This window comes from Scatophagus argus, chromosome 13 (assembly GCF_020382885.2).
Source record: "Scatophagus argus isolate fScaArg1 chromosome 13, fScaArg1.pri, whole genome shotgun sequence".
NCBI classification, from domain to species: Eukaryota; Metazoa; Chordata; class Actinopteri; family Scatophagidae; genus Scatophagus; species Scatophagus argus.
In genome coordinates this window covers 12,672,477-12,694,300 of record NC_058505.1, presented here as the reverse complement: position 1 = coordinate 12,694,300, position 21,824 = coordinate 12,672,477, and the positions used below count along the sequence as shown (strand labels likewise).

At 43.2% G+C, this 21,824-nt stretch overlaps 3 protein-coding genes across 6 annotated transcripts; 1 reads left to right on the top strand and 2 right to left on the bottom strand.

Moving 5' to 3' along the window:
- LOC124069225 (dehydrogenase/reductase SDR family member 12-like) lies at nucleotides 1-3,572 on the bottom strand. 2 transcript variants are annotated; one of them, XM_046408149.1, is made up of 10 exons: nucleotides 3,276-3,564; nucleotides 2,763-2,896; nucleotides 2,596-2,678; nucleotides 2,427-2,522; nucleotides 2,272-2,353; nucleotides 2,129-2,190; nucleotides 1,889-1,993; nucleotides 1,252-1,342; nucleotides 503-640; nucleotides 1-392 (listed from the first exon to the last, which is right to left on the bottom strand). In XM_046408149.1, the coding sequence occupies exons 1-10, from the start codon at nucleotides 3,329-3,331 to the stop codon at nucleotides 226-228; spliced, it is 1,014 nt and encodes a 337-aa protein (XP_046264105.1). In that variant the 5' UTR covers nucleotides 3,332-3,564; the 3' UTR covers nucleotides 1-225. The 2 variants fall into 2 exon arrangements, 1 of the variants encoding a protein (XP_046264105.1); XR_006845030.1 differs by having other exon boundaries at nucleotides 251-392; nucleotides 503-687; nucleotides 3,276-3,572.
- Nucleotides 3,573-3,691: 119 nt separating this feature from the next.
- Nucleotides 3,692-9,497, top strand: ap1s3b (adaptor related protein complex 1 subunit sigma 3b). Of its 3 annotated transcripts, none has more exons than XM_046408152.1 (6): nucleotides 3,692-3,859; nucleotides 5,648-5,826; nucleotides 7,497-7,605; nucleotides 7,748-7,885; nucleotides 8,609-8,670; nucleotides 8,831-9,497. In XM_046408152.1, the coding sequence occupies exons 1-5, from the start codon at nucleotides 3,857-3,859 to the stop codon at nucleotides 8,648-8,650; spliced, it is 471 nt and encodes a 156-aa protein (XP_046264108.1). In that variant the 5' UTR covers nucleotides 3,692-3,856; the 3' UTR covers nucleotides 8,651-8,670; nucleotides 8,831-9,497. The 3 variants fall into 3 exon arrangements, with proteins under 3 accessions (XP_046264108.1, XP_046264110.1, XP_046264109.1); XM_046408153.1 differs by lacking the exon at nucleotides 3,692-3,859 and adding an exon at nucleotides 3,915-4,146; XM_046408154.1 differs by lacking the exon at nucleotides 8,609-8,670 and having other exon boundaries at nucleotides 3,704-3,859.
- A 193-nt stretch (nucleotides 9,498-9,690) lies between these two features.
- On the bottom strand, nucleotides 9,691-13,056 carry scg2b (secretogranin II b). The gene is made up of 2 exons (XM_046408118.1): nucleotides 12,954-13,056; nucleotides 9,691-12,439 (listed from the first exon to the last, which is right to left on the bottom strand). Exon 2 carries the CDS (start codon nucleotides 12,420-12,422, stop codon nucleotides 10,605-10,607), a length of 1,818 nt encoding a protein of 605 aa, XP_046264074.1. The 5' UTR covers nucleotides 12,423-12,439; nucleotides 12,954-13,056; the 3' UTR covers nucleotides 9,691-10,604.
- Nucleotides 13,057-21,824: the final 8,768 nt, after the last annotated feature.

Here is a 21,824-nt window from a genome sequence, read left to right as displayed (position 1 = left end):
TTACATCCATTAGAGCGGGCTTTTAATTTGCTGTTATAATCTAAGATGTAAGCACAACAGACCACTGTGCAAAACACTTACACGAAGTTAATGATCGGAATTAGGAGGTGCACTCGACAAATAAGATTAAACATGATAAATACGCCAACTGCCTCAGAAATTGATCTGACTAATGATTTAATGGGTCAATGAGTGGGTCAATCAGTGTAACATTTACATCCCAACTCAGACAAATTGAGGCTTGGAAGGACCCGGGGGTTCGTTGAATTCCGCATTAGGTTGTGTCTGAATTAATCCGGCCAGTGTCTCCAGCTGAGCCGTGAAATTCCGGGTGTCTTCTGCAGAACTGTGAGTCCAGGCCAGAGGCAGGTGGGTGGGTACAGGCCTGCGATCTGCAACATAAAACAGTCTGTCAGAAGAGCTGATGCCTGATGATGGTGAGGACCGAATTCACCTAAGAAGACGTGTAGTGGAAGAACCTGTCAGACTTCATACATCTCACCTTGGAAGAACTGCCCACTGCGTGTTCGGGCAGCAGCTCTAGACAAGGCCAACCACACAACAGTGTCTGCTCCTTGCTCTACACTGCGCAGCCGCTCCCCCATCATCTGGTGGAACTGAGGCATTGATGTAGAAACAGCTGGAAATTTGGGGTGGGGGGGGGGGGGCAGTCAGGATGAGTGGTAGCTGTGTATTGGGTTAATGTTTTACAAATTAAAAGGAAGAAAGGTTTTCATTCTGGACAGATTAAGAATGATCAGGAGTAATCTGCAGGTTCGGTGAAAGATAAAAGTGAAAGGTGCCTTTTCAAAAGTGAGGTAAATTTTCATTTAGATGTAAAGGCAGATTACATTAGGGTTGTATCCTCACTGTTCTGTGTTTTATGGGCTCAAATTTGGCAAAATTTTTCAACCAGTCAAATGGAATAGTTCTGTAAGAATATAAAGTTTTACAGCTTTGGACAAAGAAAAACTAATCATAGGGTCAGAATAATCACACCCGTGAACTCTTCATATCAGCCCCTACTGTAGTTGCTGTCTGGTGACTTTTTAAACCTTTAAACATTGGCTAAGCTATGGCACCACCATCAGGAGAGTTGTCACCACATTAGATGGACATGACTGCTCTGCAAAGGTGAGATCTCACAAATGTGTGAGACTTTCTGGTCACTAAAAAAAGCTTTTTTGAAAGCATAGGAGCAGCAGCAATAGTTTTCAGGCACTATTACTGAGCTGCATAATGAGTCAGTACCTGGCGTATCGACCCAACCGGGATGCATCACAGAAAAGTGAATGACTGGGTTGGCTTTGGCCCACTGCTGTGTCAGCACCACCTGCTGTCTCTGAGGAGAAACAACACATGGTTCTCTCCACAGCATTCACCACTGCCACAAAAGTATTTCAGATTGCTGTCGTTTCTTTCCTCCATTCAAATCCAAACCCAGTGAGACAGAAAATGTTAAGAAGTACTAACAGTAATACTACAAATAAAATCCTGCATTCAATATCTTACTTAAGCATTAGCATCACAATGCAGAATTTTATATATTATATTACTGGATTAAAACTGGTGATTCATTAATGTGTAAGTCATCTTAATGTTGCAGCTAACGATGGTTGTAATATAATGGGCTATTTACTTACTTTAATTAATTACTTTAAATATCTTTAACCATGATAATATATCAAAATGTATCTGTTTATTTATAATTTGTGTTAATAACCTACAGTAAAAAAGTACAATATTTGCCTCTGAAATATAGCAGAGTAAAAGTATAAGGTATCATAAAATGGAAAAATTCAAGCTCCTCAAAACTGTACTTCAGCACAGCACTTGAGTAAATGTACCTATTTCTGTTCTAACACTGTTGGTTTATAACCTTGGTTACCTTGTTCTGGGCATATACCATAACACCATCAAAATGGCCCTTCTCTGACTGCAAGTCATCTACTCGGAGTTTCTCTACCAGCATGCCTCCCGAGGACACAGTGATCTAACAGCCGAGGAGAAAAGAGGCACAGTGTGCTTAGACAACAGCCACTACAGCGTGGACAGAAGCTGCATTATGCTGTCCACATGATGCAGATGAACACAGTGTTTGTGCGCATTTGTGTGTGTGTTTTCATACCACCCTGGGATCCCGGCTCTTTTGTAGAAGTGGTATGAGGCTCTGAGTGAGGATGTACACCCCTAAAGAGAAGGAGTCACAGAACTAAAACTCTTATCCGAGCAGCAGCACAGCACTGTCTGACCATCAGAATGAGGTCTCACCCATCGTGTTGGTGGCAAAGTTCTTCTCCAGTCCCTCAGCATTCAGTTCTCTCCGGTGCACCATACACCCTGCATTGTTTATCTGTCACGAGAAAATGGCACTCAGATAAACTGCTGAGTCGTGACGAAAATGAAAGGAGACAGACAGTACCTACCAGCACATTTAAAGATGGATACTGCTTCTTGAAGGTCTCTGCAAACTGCCAGACTTTATATGTCTCCGACATGTCCACAATATGGATGTACACCTCCTAGAATAACCAGATGTGTGTCAGACTCTTTTGCTCACACATTTGTGACTTCATTTTCCCCAACAACGCTCACCGTATTCCCTGACTGATTGACGACATCGGCTCTGGCTTCCTCTGCTTTATCTTTGTTCCTGCACACCATGTGGACCGTCCCACCTGGGAATAAAAAAGATGAGAGTTTATTTTCTATCAGTATAAGGGCCGCAGCAGAGAACATAGGCCTGCCTCCGTGGCATTCACCTTTCTTGGCTATAGCCATGGCTGTTGCTCTGCCAATTCCACTGTTGGCCCCGGTGATCATAAAAGATCTTCCCACAACAGACACGTTCAGGTCTTGAACCTCAAAGTCTTTAGACGCCGCCTCATATCCCTTCCTAAAAGCACACAGAAAACACACTAATCAATGTGTGTCCCACAGTTATGAGGTGACGACTGAGACAGAGTCACAAGATGGACAATCCTGTGATCAATTAATCAATATTGGTCCACACTTATGCTCCAGTGATGCACATGTCATCCTCAAGACACATCAGCTGTCAATGGATCTATTGTTAATTGTACATAAAGGCCAGTTTGTGTGGTGATGTGTGCCATACAGCGATCAGACCGTTGATATTCCTCTGTTTAACAGTCTCTGGGCTAAATACAAATGACATGGAATACATTTTACAGACAACAAATCCCAATTCTCCTCACGCCCCCTTGACTGCAGTTTCTAAGCTCCAAAATAAGGACTCTGTGGTGTTGACTGACCTTGTATATTGGTGGATTCCGTTCAAAAACCAGACAGCGTTCCGATACAGAGACATGTCATCGAGTGAAAAACCATCCCAAAAGAGCACCAGTTTGCCAGTCCCTGTCAACCACTGTGACAGATCAGTATCACATGAACCAGGCTGACGGGGGAGCGCTTGCTGCTCCCTGCCGACGCTGCATGGGAATAACGCTTTAACTCTTGGCCCTTAAAGTCAAGCGACATGAGTTATCATGTCAGTTTATCAGCTCATTCATTAAAATGTTTCGAGCGAATCACGTGGTATGTCTTTACACGGTTGTGATGGGCTGCCGCTCTGGTGTATCCCTGTAAGATAAATATGTTTTAACCAATCCAGATGGCTGTAAGGTGTGCGGTGACGCGTCCAGCAGGCACCGCTCCTCCGGCGGCAGGAGGGCGGAGTTAAGCAACTTTCATAGTGGAGAGGTTGGACAGCGGATAGATATGCGTTCAGACGGACCAGTATACCCAGTGTGAGGGTTAAAGTTCTGTTGTTTTTTTTTTGTTTAAAAAACTTAAAATTTGTTTATGCTTTTATAGCTCCTGGTGCAGGGTCGAAATGGTGAGTGTTTGTCGTTTATTTTCGACTATAAGATAGCGTCTGCCTGCTAACAACTGTTCACCTGTCGCACCTGCTGTTGCTGACAGGAAGCTAAAGCTAGAAAGCACACCTGTAAACCACTTCCTTTAACGCCTGAGGCCTGTTAGCTCTACGGAGACTGCCAAACAACAGCCGTGTTCGGTTTCTGTTGAGAGTTTTCATGGTGTTTCACTTGTTTTCTCCACTTTAAGCGACAGTCGGAAGTAAGGTGTGCGTTTCCTCAAGCCGGCCCATCAGCAGCAGAACAGGTTTCGTCACTTTGCTTCGAGTCCTGCCCTGCTTTCCATAATATTTGCTTACAGGCTGACGGGGAATTCACGCCTGGAAATACAAGTTGCAGGGCTGATGTTTTAACGGTGTAGTGAGGCTTTATAATGTATATTTTGTTCAAACAACATAAAACGACTATGTGAGAAGCCATATAGTGGGACAGGAAATATTTCCACTCTGTGCAACACTGTTCCACATTTAATACAATATAAAATTTGCATATTTAAAAATGTATTTGGATACGTGTGTGGAACGGTAAGGTTACAGGGAGCAGAGCTACAGAAGGTGCAGGACTTTAAGTACTTGGGGTCAACAGTCCAGAGTAACGGGGACTGAGGAAAAGAGGTGAAGAGGTGTGTGCAGGCAGGATGGAATGGGTGGAGAAAGGTGTCAGATGTGTTGTGTGATAAAAGAGTACCAGCAAGAATGAAAGGAGAGGTTTACAGGACAGTGGTGAGACCAGCGATGTTGTGTGGTTTAGAGACGGTGGTTTTGAGGAAAGGACGCGAAGAAGAGCAGGAGACAGCAGAGCTGAAGATGTTGAGGTTTTCTTTGGGCGAGACCAGGATGGATAGGATCAGGAATGAGTGCGTTAGAGGGACAGCTCATGTGAGATGTTTCGGGGATAACGTTAGAGAGGCCAGGTTGAGATGGGTTGGACATGTTCAGGGAAGGGATAGTGAATATATTGGTCGAAGGATGGTGAGGTTAGAGCTGCTAGGCAGGAGGTCTTGACGAAGACCAAAGAGGAGGTTTATGGATGTAGTGAAGGAGGACATGAAGGTAGTTGGTGTAAGGGAAGAGGATACAGAGGACGGGGCGAGATGGAAGCAGATGATTCGCCGTGGCGACCCCTGAGGGGAACAGCTGAAAGGAAAAGAAGAAGAAACATTTATTTGAATATTTTGTTTTTAATTTGGTTTCTCCATCAGTTCATTGAATGTGTGTGTTCTGTTCGATGAAATGGCCATGACTGCAGCATAACAACTGAGCTTTCTCCACAGCTGGGTCTGTGAGGGTTGAAGGGGACTTTCCATTTTGCACAGATGTTCAAGTCAAGTCAGTCTTCTTTATATACATTTTATATACATTTTCAACCAAGAGATGACAAGACACAAAGTATCTTCAGACTTTAAACAAACAAAACAAACCTTGTAGTGTCTCTTACATCAACAATGAGAGAAAGACTTAAAGGAAATTGTGTGTGTATGTGTGTGTGCGCGTTACCTCTTCCTCCATCGTGTGCTGGCCTTCACATTTCTGCATGTCAGTCCCCCCCCCCGCCAACCCCACCTTGTTTGGTCTGTGGAGTTACTCTTTAATGAGCTATGACACTAGCAAATCACTGGTTTGACCTGTGTTTATGTCCTCTGCAATGACTTTGTGTGTGTGTGTGTTTGTGCATACGAGTCACCCAGTCTGCTCGAGCGTGCATCTTGATTGCCATTCTCACCCAGCAGCGCGTCTGTGTGTTGTTAGATGCGCTTCCTGCTGCTCTTCAGTCGCCAGGGGAAGCTGCGTCTGCAGAAGTGGTTCACGCCCATGTCAGACCGTGAGAAAAAGAAGATCATCAGGGACATGACCTCCATGGTGTTGGCACGGCAACCACGCTCCTGTAACTTCATGCATTGGAAAGACCTGAAGATTATTTACAAGAGGTGTGTGCTGCCCCCACACTTTTGTGAAACCTGTTGGAATGGCTTTCTCTGCTTCTTAATCAGCAGGAGACCAACTTTCTTTTCTCCTCACGGTTACACCTGTGGCAAGTCATTTTAACATTTAATAGTTAGGCTGGATGTATGTTGCAGACATCCGTAATCCAATTGTTCCCGTTAGAAAAGAACATTTCGGTTATTAAGTTCTGACTGGTAAAGATACCTTTCAAGATGTAATATGTGACTAGACATTTGGTTGTTATGTATTTTATTTTACTTTGTTCTAAATTTTTTCTCCCCCGCAAAAAATTGTGATTTAATCATAACGGTGTGTTTCCTTTGGATGCTTGACACTATAACCTCCAGGAGGGAGTCAGAGAATGTGGTCGACGACTGTGACAAATCAAAAAGTGAATAGAGGTTTAAAGCATTATCTTGTGCGTAAACATGCCCGTCTGAGCCTCATCAGACCAATTGTCATCTGCAGTGGTCGCTGTTTAACAATGATGGCACAAACTCCCATGGTGCCCTGCTGCGTATGCCTTTCATTTTGCTTTCACAGAGAGACCCTCAGCAGCAGAAACTGCATACTGTGTATTTAATTCCCAAAAATTCAAGATATCTACAGTTTGATTTTATTTATGTCGAATTAACTAGTCAAAATGATGTTCTAGATATCTGAAACTTGGATTAGGAATAGTTATAATTTAAATGTATGTATCTCTGATCAAGTTATATATTGAAATTAATTTTGATATATCTCAAATTGGAGATATCCTAAATTCGAGGTGTTATTCAGACATACTGTGGGGCTGCAGCCAAAGGCAAACTGTTTTACCGCCAGCTCAGAGCAGGCTGAGGCTGAAATTAGAGTTAAAAACAGTTTTTAACATTGCAGCCCATGCACAGGAGCAGCTGTCAGTGGGAAACAAACAGGACTTACCTTCTGCGAAAAAGATGATCCTCCGTTGAAATGTTTTGCGGACAAAATATCCGGTGGGAAGCTGTGCACGTGCAACATCCCGCACTACAAGTGGGACTAGTCATAATTACCTTTGAGAAACCTACAGCTATTATTTGGAGTACTCACAACTAAAGATTAAAGATTAAAGTGACATATTTTGTCATTGGAGGGAACTCACTCCAACGAAATTTGTTCTCTGCATTTAACCCACCCAAGTGACGTGCACACACACACAGCAAACCCGGGGCAGTGGGCGACCGCGTGCAGCGCCCGGGGAGCAGTGGGGGTTAGGTACCTTGCTCAAGGGTACCTCAGCCATGGACACCGGGACGGGGAATCGAACCAGCGATCCACCGGTTACGGGTCCAACACCCTAACTGCTGATCCACGACTGCCCCTAACTGAATTATCTGCAGTTATTATTTAGGATGTATAACCAGTTGACTGGTGATATCTATAGATATACTGAAATTAGATAGCTCTAATTTAGGATTTGACTAGTTGGAATGATGGAGAAATCTTGAAAAGCTAGTCACAAAGTAATTACGACTAGTCAAAAAGACATAGTTGACATCTGTAAGCTTATTTCTGGATGGTCAAATGTAGCTAATAAATGTTAAAGATGGCTCGCAGATGCTGTATACATAATTTATATCTCTTCCTATATATTTACAACAGCTGAAAATCATCACTGTCACCTTTTCCCCAGGTATGCAAGCTTGTATTTCTGCTTGGCCGTAGAGAACCAAGAGAATGAGCTGTTAGCCCTGGAGGTTATTCATCGCTACGTGGAGCTGCTGGACAAATACTTTGGCAATGTATTTCATAGTGTTTTATTCTCTTCTATTCAGTATGCAGCTGTGGCGTAACTGCTGAAATGTGATGGTAGCTTAGAATCAAGAGCACATTGGCTGTTTCTGTCACTATAATCACAGTAACTGTTGTCATACTTCCTCTCAGGTGTGCGAGCTGGACATAATCTTTAACTTTGAGAAGGCCTATTTTATCCTGGATGAGTTTCTAATGGGAGGCGAAATACAAGAAACCTCCAAACAGACAGTGAATCGCTGCATTGAAGCGTCAGACATGTTACAGGAGGTGAGATGCGCTGGCACACACTCGTCACACACAACACAGCAACACAAGGCGTGGCTTGCACCAGTGCTGTGAGCATGTAACATGTGTTGCATGGCTCGACGTGATGGTTGGGGGGGGGGGCAGTGATGTGTTTTGGATGTAGTTTTTCAGTAGGTTGTCTTTTTATTTTTTCTTTTCTTTAATCTCTACTGTGAAATGGTACTTCACTTCTTGCTTAACAACAACTCACCATGAACGCTGTATCAAGCTCCACTATGGGAACTTGTTTCGGTTTGTTTGTGTCAGTGTGAAGTAGTCATTGTCAAATGAGTTCAATTAACAGTGGTGCTGCTGAGTCCCTGGTGTGTCTTTTGTCTTTCCTGTAGCTGCTAGGCTTGTGGATATTAGCTGTTGCTCCCTTTTTTTGTGTAGATTCATATTTGTGTCATTGTTTTTCCTTACCCCCCCTCCCTCCCCCTCCTCTTTGTGTGTGTGTGTGTATCTCTCTCTCCCTCTGCCAGTTTTATTGCGTGTGAGAGACAGATATTTCCCTGGAACATGGCGTAGGTTAGTGTTTGGCTGATGCTTCCCTCTCTGCCTGTAGGTTCATGGCTCTGTGTGGTACATTAGTTAACTGGGTGTGTTGTTCTGTGCGTCTGAGTAGGACTAACTAACTCTTTTAATCTAGAGTTGGACTGTGTGTGCAGTGTAGCCTCCCATTCATTTTGACTATTATCGCTTCAGGATGACAACAGTGATTGGTATGAGGTGGAGCTGTTTGGATGACCTTGAATATGGACAGAAAGGTTAGATGTTCTGCTTGTGTTAGTTACCTACCTTATGTTGGTGTGCTCAGCATTCAGTAGCAGGTGACGTCTATGTGTGTGCCTGGCAATATTCAATGTATTATAATTCACTTTTATGAGGCTTACAACATGATTTTTTTTTTGCTTTTTTTTTTTGCAGACCATGGAGGAGTATATGAGCAAACCTGCATTTTAACCCGTTAGAAGGGAAAAAAGGACTGAAAACCGCAAGAAGCAAACAGGAACCACATGTACAGAACCTGAGTCAAAGTTTCTGAGTCTGAAAATGGGTTTTTCTTTGACTCTTTTAAACATTTTCAAAAGAGGAAAACTGACATTGAAGAGCTGTTTGCCTTCTGCCTGCAGCATTGCTGCAAAGTAACTTGATTTAAGAGTGAGTCTAATGTTTGTTTATAGTGTATAGTATTCATGTGTTTAATTGAAGGAGATGGATGGGAGGGTTGTTTTCATGTGGATTCAAATAAAGTAGTCATCGGTGTTCAGGGTAATAAAATAATAACCATTAAGTGATTTTTAGATTTATAAATTTGTTGCATTTATATTTAAATCACATATTAATATATTAAGTTTCAGGATTCAGTCTCAAAAATGTTTATGATAGATTGTATTGAGCTGCTTTGTAATTCCAATATGAAGCAAGTCATTTTGAAACAGACTGATTTGAACAAATTTCTTACTGTATCATAATTACATGTGTGGGACATTTTTCAATGTGCAGTTTAGCATGGGTGTGACTATAACTGCATTTTATAATGTGCAATTTATCACTTTGGAGCTTCTGATTAAAATATGTGTTTTGATAAACAGTTTGACTGATCATTCTCGCGATAATTCTATATTTGATGAGTTGTTTTGTTTCAGAGAAATTCACCAAACCTCATTGAGCTTAGTGATTATCAAAAATAACACCAAACTATTTCCACTGCTTCCTCTGACTGTGAACCCTGGCTCTCTGTAGTGTTCAGGGTGATTTTTAATAAGGCAACACAACCCAGCAAGAAGAAAAATAATACAGCTGATGCTTTATTCATCTGTGATTCATCACACATTATTGAACATGTACAAAATGGTTTAAAAATGAGCATACATAGCACAACCACTGGTAGGCCAACGATACAGAGCTTCGCAGTATGAAAGGGTCGGAAGGCAGGCAACGGTCTGATATTTAGATTTGGAAATAGTTATCCATAATAATAACATTAAATTCACTTACCCTGAATATATCAAGAGTCACAACAACACCTGTTCTCAGCTCAACCAACTGCCCTAAAGAAAAATCTCTAATATTCCTATACTACTCCTGTCGTTACACTATATGCTTTTGTTCTAAAGGCCCAGTCAGCATTATACTTTATATTTCACAGATATATTCACATGTGTAAGTAAATAGTTTGCCATTGATGGAAAAACAAGCTTTTTTTTTTTTTTAAACCTTTACTCAGTTGATTATAATTGAAAATATAGGCCTGTTTTGTGCCATTTACAAACACCATTAATGTAAACAAACCTTTAACAGCATCACACAATTTTAATAGCTTGGATTGTATTATGGTTTGATGTTAGTCGATGTATTTAGAGGCAATTTGAGTGTCAGAAGATTCACGACAGAATCGAAATGTTTTTAAGGATACCTTTTTATTTCCTCATCGGTGCACGGAATGCACCTTTAATCTCCTATGATAACGCTACAATATTTCTATTGCAGGGTTCTTGCAGCAAGTAGGGACTTATTTTAAAAATGTATCTGACCCTTATAAGATTTCTATAGTTCATTTTTGTTAGGGTGATATCAGTAATACCAGCTATAGTTCATATAATAGAAATTTGTAAACTATATCACGTCCACCAAACGTTATTTTCGAGACAGTATAAATACTATATTCATAATTTCGTGCGTCTTGCAGGGCATCAGGCTACATCCCAGCCGCTGTTTTTTCACGGTGCTCCTTCTCCTCTTCCTCCTTAACGGTCTGTGGAGCCGAGGTTTTGGCCGTTAGCTCCTCTTTCCCCTGCATCTCTGTGGGATTAACTTTCTCCTCTGTGGCCACCTCGGTTTCCCTCTTGGCCACTGGCCTCTTTTCATTGTCCTCTTGCCCCAAGTAGTCCTTCAGGGCCCGCTCGTACAGCTCGTAGGGGAACTGGCTCTTCAGTTGCGCCTGGGTGTCCCGCTTGGTGATGGTGTTGGGGTACTCTGTGAGGATTTTAGCTGCCAGGTACGTGGTCACCTCGTCTTCCACGTCGCCATCATCATCGTCTTCATCATCATCAGCAGCACCGTCAGCCTGGCGTTTCAGTGGCATTTTGTTGAGCTCGGACAGAAACAGGTTCTCCCTGCGTCCGGAGGGAGGAGGGATTTTAACCGGAGCTGAATTTGCAGCAGGATTGGACGCCAGTGGAATTCTGTCCGAGGAAGGAGACGTCTTCAGGGGTCTCTGCACCACAGGATATTCGTTACTGATAGTCTCCACGCCGATGATGTCTAAAAAGTCCTCTCGGTCCATGTCCTCTGGCGCGGGCTTGTTCTTCAGTGGAAGCCTGCGGCTGAAGTACCTGATCTTGGGGGTCTGGCCGGTGGTGTAGCGAGCTGAGCCCTGGGGATCGCGGTGGAGCTTCCTGAGCTCCTCCGTGAGCAGCATATCGATAAGGTCCTGAGGAGGGACGTGGAGCTTCAGAGAGAGCTCCAGCAACTCCTTCACTGTGCGAGGATCCACGATGGAGGGGCGGATCAGTCTCTTTCTCTGCTCTCCGGTCTTATCCCTCTTCTGCGTCTGATCGCTCATCTCCAGGACCTTCAACAAGTAGTAATCTACCAGTTTGGTGTCGTCATCGGCATCCTGTTGGTTCTGGCTCGCCCGGCGTTGCATCTCCTCCCTCTCTGTTTCCTCCTGGTCACCGAGAGCCCTGTCCATTTCTTCATGGCTCCTGTTGACCATCTCCTCCGTCTCCTCTCTCTCCTCCACGGGGACCCACTCCTCTCCTCCAGCGACATCCTCGTAGGCCTGGTTTCTCAGGTTGAATCCGCCCTCTTCCTCTTCGTCGTCGTCTCCGAACACGTTTCTTTTTTGGCCGGCGACTGTGGGCATCCTCCCAAGCTCTTCAAATATGGAGCGTAAGTTGGCGAGGCTCTGGGGTGTGTACTGTTCGTCCAGGTCCTCTGTGGCCCGCTTGGAGGCGTCTGCGTTCTCCTCATCTTCAAACATCAGTGGGTATTTCTTGTGGGCTCTGGGGAAATTACCGTAGTCAGCCGGTGCGCTCTCGGAGACATCTGTGTCTTTGGTGCGGTGCCTGTGCGTGCGGTGGTCGTTCCTGGGAGCCGATGCGGGGCTGAGCTTTGCGTCTTTCCCGGCCTGATCCTGGAGAGACTTGAGCAGGGCTTTCATCAGCTGCTCAGCAGTAATGTCCTGCCTCTGCATGCCGGGCGCGGGCTGACGGTCCCCGGGACTCTCATCCTGCTGGGAGGCGAGCTGAAGCAGGACCCTGAACTTGTCCACTTCGTCGTAATCCACAGGTTCAGGTCGGCCCCCGTTCCGCTGCTTCAGGTTCTCAATGTACTCCAGCGCTTTGATCAGGTCGGAACTGGGTGGGTAGGCAACCGGCTGCCCCTCACTCTCCCCGCCTCGGAGCCTGTAGTGGCGCGGGAGAGATGCAGCCTGCACGGCGCACCCATGGAGGAGGAAGGCGAGCAGAACCACGGCTCCTCCCGCGGGCAACTTGTGGTGGAAATGCAGCATTATAGGCTATTTATTACCTGCAAATCGGGAGAGTATAAAGTATTAGTGAGGCCGCCGAATAGCAAACTAACCCAAGTCGATGATATCTATGTGTCCTCTAGTGATTTTGGTCAGAGATTTACTCGAAATCAGCGAGCATAAGCGTCAGCGCATCAGTTTTGATTTGGGATTTGGTATGGCTATCAGCAAATTGAATGACACGGTGCCGTGCGTGAGGAGATACATCCACATCACTGGATGAGTCACTCCCCGCGTTGTTACGGGCAACCTCAACATCCTGTTTCGTCTGAACAACACAAACCTTCATCCATAAAGCCTCACTTTCTCCTTATTTTACCCCAGAAACAAATCACTGTGAAATCACGGATTGTTGAGTGTGCGCGATGAAACATCAGTGCGATAAAACGCAACCCAAGTCTAAACTAAATCTACGAAAATCGATTTTAAAAGAAACTATCCTGCAGTCTAAGACTTTTGGATATTAATTTGAGCTACAAATAATTAAAACACATAAAACAATGTGTGTTTTACCTTTGGCAATAAAGCTCAGACAGCAGTGAAGGTGTATGGCATCTCCTCCGTAGCGGTGCGGATCTCTTCTGTTTTCAGCACTGGGACAGCTCCCCTCGATATATGAAGCAACACCTGACCACCGCGTCATCACACAACACACGCAATAGCCGAGCCTAAAAAAATCCATATAAATGATTCAGGTTTATCATATGGCATACTAACAAAGCTCGCTGTATTTAAAAATAGTCAACTTTGCAGTCTGTTGCTCAGCATCGTTCGGTCAAAGCGCTTCACTGCAGACTGTTTACAAAACAAATGCGCTGAGTCTGCAGCGAAATGTTTCCGTGAATATAACACATATATCTTATAAAACCTTCAATGAAAATATTTCATTAAGAGGGAGTTTTAATCCACAGGAACAATATCCAAATGTTTCATTTCAGCTTATAGACTAAACATCAACATTTAGTGAGGCCATGTCTCATTAAAACTACATTTCAAAAGCACCAAAGGGAAAGAAAAGATATGACACAGTGTAAAATATTGGACTATGCAATGTTACCATCGCTGCTATTCCTCTTCATGGCAGCGGAAGGGTTAAACCCTCTAGCGATGACTCACAGGCTCAAACCACCGCGGAGTTGCTGTCGCAGTTCAGCAGCCTCCTCTCTCTCTCTCTGTCTGTCTGTCTGACAGAGCGGATGGGGATAAACACCCTCCTGTCTGCTGGGGGGCCAAAGCTCCGGCATTCTGCGGGTCGACAAGATAAAAGGGGCCACAGCAAGGTATCTGCCAATAAAAGGTCAAGGGTGGGCGCTGACAGAGTTTATGGTGAGATCAAAAGCCTTACAGAACGCTTCAAGTACCCACGAGGTTTCATCCCGTGAATGTCTGTGTTTATCATCATCATATTTACTTTTACAAATGTTGTAAATAAAGAACAATATGCATATATCCGAAATTAAGAGACCGACTTGGTCACATTTAGACATTATTTATTCCCTTTTGAGATTTTTATATGTCATAAAACATCAAATAAGCAAAACAGCAGCTTGTTCTTTTTTTTTTTTAAAGACATATATAATAATACTTCATTACTTAAATCTGTATGTAACCGTGTTGAATTTGAAAATGATAAATATATGAAAAATAGCTCCATATTCACATTTCATTGCTCTTGTTTCATGATTTCATTGCTTTAGTCTTTGAAGGCATCTCCTTACAGGCCAACCATGTAGTCAGTCAAACACAATGAGATGAGTCATCTTTATATCCTCTAAAGTGGCCGTTTAGCTCAGCGCCCTCTGACAACCCGCAGACATAAGTGTTCTCTTTTACTGGCCCTGCTCTGACCCCCTTCCATACCTCTGTTTTCATTGCACATCTAATTACACCCAACATGCTCTATATTTATTCCGTGTTGCGATCACATCCATTAAAATGATTAAAAAAACCAAAACTGCCCACTTAATCTTCTCGCTTCAGTCTTAGCGCTGAGCACAAACTGTGGCCAAACAGACACTGGAGGTGCTTTTCAGTTGAATATGCTGTCAGCTGTCTGCTCTCCAGCGCTGAAGAGCTGCAGAGAGCCTCCTGACGTTTAAGAGCTGCCTGGCTGCTGCTGCTGCTGTTTGTGTACAAAGGGGGGGGGATCAGACAGACAGACAGAGATAGAAAGATGGATATAGATGGGGGGAGTGTTGTTTATAAAATGTCTTGTATAATCCCACAGCATCACTCTTCTGACATCACAGCTCTCCATTCAGAGACGACCCCCGCCCTGAGGGACTGTGTCAACTCAACAGGTCACAAGAACCAGCACATTGATTTAAAGTTTACATTCTCCTGCCCATTAAGAGATGGATAATAGAACATGGCCATTGTCTGCTATCAGTTTGACTGAAGACGAACAAGCACAAAAGGGACAAATGGAGATAAATTCGGTTTCTGCAAACTGTTCGGGTCATTTCATAGCCAGAGCACAGAGTGAAAATAGAAATGTCATACTTGTTTTGACAGGAGAGTTAAAGGGACACGCATACGTGTGCTGTATTTTTATCTGGTGCTTTTTTAAACTGATTAAAATAACTTGCCGTGTGTCATTTTCCTGTAATGTGTGTGATTAAGTGATTATCAAATATACCTGTGCTGGTGTCGAAGCTACGAATCAGCTGGGGAAAAGTCAATCAGTATGTGGAAGACGTGTTCAGAGCGCAATAATTTAAACAAGTAGCTGTAAACAAAACAACTATTAAAACCTTTCCCTTTTAGGTTTCATTGTACCAAATTAGGTTTACATTTCAGTATAAAATAAAATAGAATTAGACGGGGTGCATTAAAGGGCATTCCATGTATCTTTGAGTGCAATCTGAGCTAATCTAAATTTCTGTCTGTGAATTTGTTTTTATCTGTCGTTGTGTAAGTTATCTCAGCCCCCCTGGGCACTCTGTGGATTCTGAGTGATGGATCAGAGGTTTTTTAAACTCAAATCCCAGCAGGTTCATAGCTGTGAAAGATTCACTGGCTGAATCTGTGATTCCTCTCCGGGCCTTGTGATGTGCCATGTGTGTGCGTCCTTCCAAACAGTCCCATTGGGTTACCACAGACAATAAAAACAAGAGAATCAATTCAAGTGAGATGTTATCTATCTGTCTATCTATCTAGTCTTTATTATAGAATCTTGCAGGTGTTTCTAATATTTCTGTAATGTGTACAGTGAGAAGAAAAGGCTGCTGTGTCTCCTGCTTGTTTACCATCTGACAAACCGTGTCCACTGACTCTATGTCTTCTCAGGTTTATTTTTCTTCTATTGAAGTCAGTGACGATGGTCTCTGGTGTACCATTGTGTACTCTCTGTTTACCAGTATTGCATGCTGTACTGCTCAAAGTGTCTTGATAAACTTCAGGTTGAAAACAAGTATGACTAGACCTGCAAACACCCGACACACCTCAGAAACCAAGGTGTGTCACCTTGGGGCACTCAGACAGGCTAAAAAGCCGTAGGTTTAATATCCATATATTTGTACGCTTTCCAAAAGCTGGATGTGCAGAAAAGGCCACACGGTCCACATCCGACTTTCACCTCTCAGCCAGTGACATGGCCTCCACAAGCCTGGCACCTGCAGCCCAATTAAACCAGTTAACAACAACCAAAACCACTGTTATGACGTGCCGCTATGAAATAAAAACATGACATGTCAAAATACAAATTTGTATGAAATGAAAAAACAATAAGTTGGGGTTTAATTATTTCTCACATTACTACTGTTTGTGTGACTATATCTTTTTTTTTCTTTTTAATTGTATTCATATAGCACCTTATGCAATCAAAATTGTCTCTAGGTGCTTTACAGAAACCCAGAGCCTGCCCCCGAGCAAGCAGACAGTGGCAAGGAAAAATATCCTACATGATTTATTTATATGACATTTATTTCATAATTTCCTTTTAGTTTTATGTGATATGTATTCTGTTTCTTTGGTAGTGATGTGGGCTAAATGTGCTGAGTGATGTTTATTGAGCCTGCAGAAGGGAGGTCATCTTTCTAACTGCTTTTCCCTTTGCATTTTAAGACCTTGATTCAAGACTTAATGGTTTTCATGTGGCTGTAGAATTTGATGTTTCTTTCTTGAATAATGAAAATTAGCACACCTTGGCACAGTTCTGCCCTGAATGCACTGGTCTCTTTTTCTTGCATGATTTGACTTGCAGAACTGTAGCTCAACAGCCTTTATTAGTTATTCACAATTCACATTTTTAGCTGCATATTCAGTCCTGAGAGTACCATTGCTTCAGTGAATGATTTGAAATATTTCGTCCAGAATTTGCCTTTCAGATTCCATTTTGCTGTCTTTTTCCTTCTCCCCAAAACAATTTGCATCATTTTGTCTCCTTGATCATTGCATAATTTATGCTATTATCTACGGTATCTCCCTCTCCCCTCTTGCTGTAAACCCTCACCACTCAGTTGAGACACTGCTGCTGTTTATTCACATGTCAATCAGAGCTGAGGGGAGAGAATAATATCCCCCTACAAACTCCTTGTGTATGTCAAACCTATATATTCACATGGTTACATTTACTGGCAGTCCACTGTACAGATGCAAAGACACACCCACACACACACACACACACCCACAAAGTCGTTTTTTTTGTTGTTTTTTTAAATCTTTCGTGTGTTCAGATTCTTGCTTTTGTGCCTCATCAGCTCAAGGACCCATGACTCACCCAGGAACCAAGGTTAGAGAGATGCAAACTGTTCATGGTTTCCAACCCAGATCTCTCTTTGAATGGCATTACCTTCATGATACTGTTACATCAAAAAAAAAAGAAAAAAAAAAGATCGCGTTGAAAGGGGGAGGAAGGCGACATGGCAACATGTGGTCATTCACCCCCCTTACTACTTCTTTTGTTTTCACCTCCTCCTCACCTCTTCACCCCCAGCATCACCCCATCAAGACAATGGCACGCCTTCTTTTCAACCAATGTCTCCATGGCAACGCCGCCTCACAGCCTTTTATCTGCTTCCACCTTCATCTCTTCCCACAGGTTGGCATCCTCCCCTCCTCCATTAAAGGTTTTGTTTCTCAAGATAGTCACTTTCTTAGTGGTTTGTATTCATTACTTTTCTCCTCTCTTGTAACCCATCCAGCTCATCTTCCCCCTTGTGCCAATTACTGTGGTTAAAGCATGGTCCTTGTCTTTGGGAGGCAGGTGGTTTCAGCCAGGAACAGAGATAGGGATGATTAGAGCTGCTGCAGTATGTTGTCTGTGCCATTAGGACAGAGGAGGAGGAATAAGGATGGAAACAAGCCGTTTTGAGCAGTACAGGAAGGAGAGAGGAAAACTGATGGAGTGTATGAAAGGAATGAAGGAGGAGAGTCGATGCATGCTTATCCTTCTTGAAAAGGGCACATGTCCACATAATGCCATAGGAATGCAGCAGAAGACCTGTGGGAGTGAGCTAAAAAATCTCTGCATTAATGAGAACGAGTTCCGCAGCTGAGCCTCTGACTTCTGTTAAACAGCCCAGTCACCCGAGTAGAGTGTTGGCATTGTACATTTCTGTAAACCACAGCTATGATAAATGTGTACATTTCATACTTGTCGTATCAACATTTCTACAATGTGTATTCTGTTCAGATTAGAGGAGGAGAGGATGATGGTGGCATGACACCAAGGTGGTAGCCAAGTGAGAAACCATTGTTCACTTCCTGTTTCACCCTACAAAACTGGGTGATTTTAATGACCATTGCAACATTCAGAGCTGTCTAACAAAACTGGATATATATTTTTAAACCCTAACCAAGTGATTTTTGTGCCTAAATTTCACCAGACTTGAAGCACAGCAATGTCCATACATACAACTGAAAAGTGAAATGTGAAGAAAGTTGAAACATAAAGGTTCAATATGTACACAGTTCGCAGACAAAACAATTTAGGTTTCAATTTTCAATTTTATCTCATGACAACAGTCTACTTATGGTCTGGTCAGGTTTAAGATCATGTTGTGAGATCATGTTTTGCTTTAAAATGCCAGATTTTGTTGCCATAAATATGGCTGGAAGCTCTCTGTGATGTGTTCAAAATGCCCATTTTTGGTGCCACAAAGATGGCTCCAAAATGTCCTAATGGTGGCTAAAATGACCTGGTTGGTTGCTTGGCTGGTTGAGGTAGCTTTGAGCTGCAGTCTCTTGCCTAACAGGTGTCTCGCCCAGGTGTGACGCCCATGACCCCTCCACCTCCTGATGAGAAAGCCAGCTCGATGTGAACATGATGTTGATGTGACACATATAAAGCATACAAAAGTAATAAAAATATATCTGTGGTTTGCAGAAACACACAATGCCAACATTTTATTCTGCTGTTTACCAAAGGTCATCTTTTTATTACTTCTAAAGTTTGACATTTGGGACACGTGTTCATTTTCTTGCTTCGTTAGATGTGAAGATTGATTCCACTCATGTTTCTGCAAGGCAAATGTCTAACACACGCACACATCTTTTTTAACCTTTTATATGTTAATATATTCAAGTGTTCACCTTGATGTTCTGACTCATCCCTTTTCAATAAATTGACAGAGTGGTTGTGTGTGTGTGTGAATATGAGCACGTGTACACAGATTATGTTGGTGTGTCTATGATAAGGGATGCAGTGTGACGCACTGGCTGACGTCATCAGAGGCAGAGGCAGGATGTGTTTCTTTGATGAACAAATCCTGTCATGAAGGGAGAAAAATGAGAAACAGAAAGCCTCCATGTTGGAAAAATTATATTTTGTCACATCTGAGGTATTTGCCCCAGTTCAGACACATTTATTAATGCTTTCATTCAAACGGCTACTGAATAAACCAGAAATTATGCACAAATTCACAGCACAAATGATAAACATCCCATTGTTGTGAGAGCCTTGTTTGCCTCTCTAATTGGACTTCGGTTTTTTTGCCTCTCTTACTGGTTGTGCACATAAAAGCTTTATGTGTTTCCATCACTTGAGATGTATGGTGTCCAGGCAACCATCGTTGATTTTCACCTTCATTAAAGTTCCCTGTCCTCCTCTGCGTGACTCCATCTGGCCACGGCCTGAATGCGAAGCTGAATTAATGTATGCAAAAGGAGTGTGTTGTTGCAGTAAATGTGCGAGGATGTTGGTCACATATGAGCTCAAGCCCGGGTCGTTCGGCATGTTAACAAGCTGTTGTCCCTGCAGTGTGTCACGCCCGGTGAGATTGTTTTGCATGTGAGATTTTGAAATATGCTCTTTCTCATGCAAAAGCTCTTCTATTTTTGTCTCCCTCTTTCCTTCTCTTCTCTCATCTTTCCATTATGCTCAGTCTCATTCATCTACCCCTCCCTCTTCTCTTCCTCTTTGCCTGTTTTCCATCCTCCTTCTTTGTTTTGGCCCTCCTACCATCCCTCTCTCTTTCACCTTTCATCCCTCTCTTCTTATATGGTGCTTATATCGGCGGTCCCCATCTCTCCGTCCACCACTCCCTGTTGGCGGTGCGATGATGCTGTCTTGGCCGCCTCCCAAAGCGTTTGCCCCCATCGCTCCTCCACTCCCACACACCTCCCTCCCTCCCTCCCGATGCTATAAATACCCTGCATCGGTGAGTCATCGCCGAGACGTATCAGTTGCCTCATTCTCTGACTCTCCAGCCTACCCCCCTCCAACCTCCTCACACACACACACACACACACACACAAACACATGGTCTTGTTTCCATCACTTTTGGGGACATTGCATAGACTTACATTCATTTCTCGGAGACTTAACCACCACCTAACCATAACAATAAACATTACTTGCCTGATCCTAACCCTTACCGGAACCTTTGAGCAAGTCTTCAGCCTGATATTTAATGAATTACGTTGTGGGGACTTGCATTTTGTCCCCATAAGTAAGGCGGGTTCCCACAATGTGACTGTGTAAACAGATTTTTGTCCCCACAACTGCAGGAACACACACACACTGTCTCTCTCTCTCTCTCTCTCTCTCTCTGATCAAGCTCCCTGCTGGGCCTCGCACGTTTTCCCTCCTCCTCTTTGGCCCTCGCATCACGACGACCCAGCTGTGCTAAGCTGGAGCCCGAGCCTGGCACTGTGCAGCCTGTGTTACCGAGCGCAGCCAAAGGTCGGCTTGACACCTTATGACCAAAAACAAAATCAGCAGGAGTGTGCACAACATGGGAAACACGGTCAACCAAAACCTTCACTAACTTTCTAATTAGATGATGAGGAAAGGCGGCTAGTGCTCTCCTTACATGACTGCAAAGTAGCTTTAAAGGCAGCTGAAACATTTTTCATCAAATTTAAAAGAAATATACTCTGTATCTGCTTGTTCTAGTGCTGAACTGCAAGTTAACAACTACGATCACTGAAGCAATCAGTAAGGCAAGTTTAAAAGGACTATTTAGACTTTTTCCGCTGTATGTCTTGCTTGATCTGTTATGTTTTGCTGTGTGTGGATCCCAGCTAACGGAGATCAAAATAAAGAATATAAGATTAAATAACAGAATTGTAAAACAGTCCAGCATCATATCTGAGGCCCAGACCTCCCTGTACCACTATCTTTCATCCTCAGATGTAATTATGTTCAGTTTTCTCCAGCCACCACCCACCTCTCCAGAGTTATGAGGCAGCTTCGGGTAAGCTCGGCTCATCCCTGTGTAAACTCCAATATGACTTGCTGGCTCACACCGGAGTGTGCGCATAAGGCACAAACACAGATAAAACTTTTTGCGCACTTCTGAGTCATAAGTAGACAGGAAGAGGGAGCCAGCGAGGGAGATGGAGAGGGAGAGAGGAGAAAGAAAAAGTTGGAATAAAGTGTCAGAGAGCAAAGAAGATAAGCAAAGAAACACACACACAGCCCACATTCATACAATAGCGAAGATGTCCTTCACAGTTTCCTGCTGCTTGGTGGTGTTGTTGTCTTTGAGGTACAGACATTTTGTGTGCATGTGTCTGCGTCAGAATCAGTGGGCTAATGAAGGGAGCATTATGCCTCTGACGCACTCACTGGTCCCATAGGGTTGGATGGAGGGAATAGAGAGGAGAGGAGGGGTTATAACTATCACTCATCTCTCTGTGGTCTTGGAGCTACTGTTTCATTTCAAGTGAAATGCAAAAGCAGTAGAGGCAGAACCACCACGCAGGATTTTGATCACCTATTTTTCCCTCAGATTGCTTTTACATGAAAGGTTTGTTTTAAGTCGACTACTAAGCTCTAATTTCATTAATATGTTTTAGTTTCATATGCACTGTATTAAAAGCACAAAGGCAGCATTTATACACACTGTGTTGTGCAGCTTGTGATGCAGAATACGACACAAGAAATCAAATGAAGTGATGAATGATGTTTATGTGATGAAAAGCGATGGAAATGTCAGT

What these genes read in the sequence shown, in the direction of transcription:
- ap1s3b (XM_046408152.1), top strand. An exon ending in CTGAAGATTATTTACAAGAG is followed by an intron (nt 5,827 to 7,496) that starts GTGTGTGCTGCC and finishes CCTTTTCCCCAG; the next exon opens with GTATGCAAGCTTGTATTTCT. An exon ending in CGTCAGACATGTTACAGGAG is followed by an intron (nt 7,886 to 8,608) that starts GTGAGATGCGCT and finishes TTATCGCTTCAG; the next exon opens with GATGACAACAGTGATTGGTA.
- LOC124069225 (XM_046408149.1), bottom strand. Translation starts at nt 3,331, where the DNA reads ATGTCTCTGTATCGGAACGCTGTCTGGTTTTTGAACGGAATCCACCAA. An exon ending in CATGGCTATAGCCAAGAAAG is followed by an intron (nt 2,679 to 2,762) that starts GTGAATGCCACG and finishes TTTTATTCCCAG; the next exon opens with GTGGGACGGTCCACATGGTG. An exon ending in AGAGCCGGGATCCCAGGGTG is followed by an intron (nt 1,994 to 2,128) that starts GTATGAAAACAC and finishes CTCGGCTGTTAG; the next exon opens with ATCACTGTGTCCTCGGGAGG.
- scg2b (XM_046408118.1), bottom strand. Translation starts at nt 12,422, where the DNA reads ATGCTGCATTTCCACCACAAGTTGCCCGCGGGAGGAGCCGTGGTTCTG.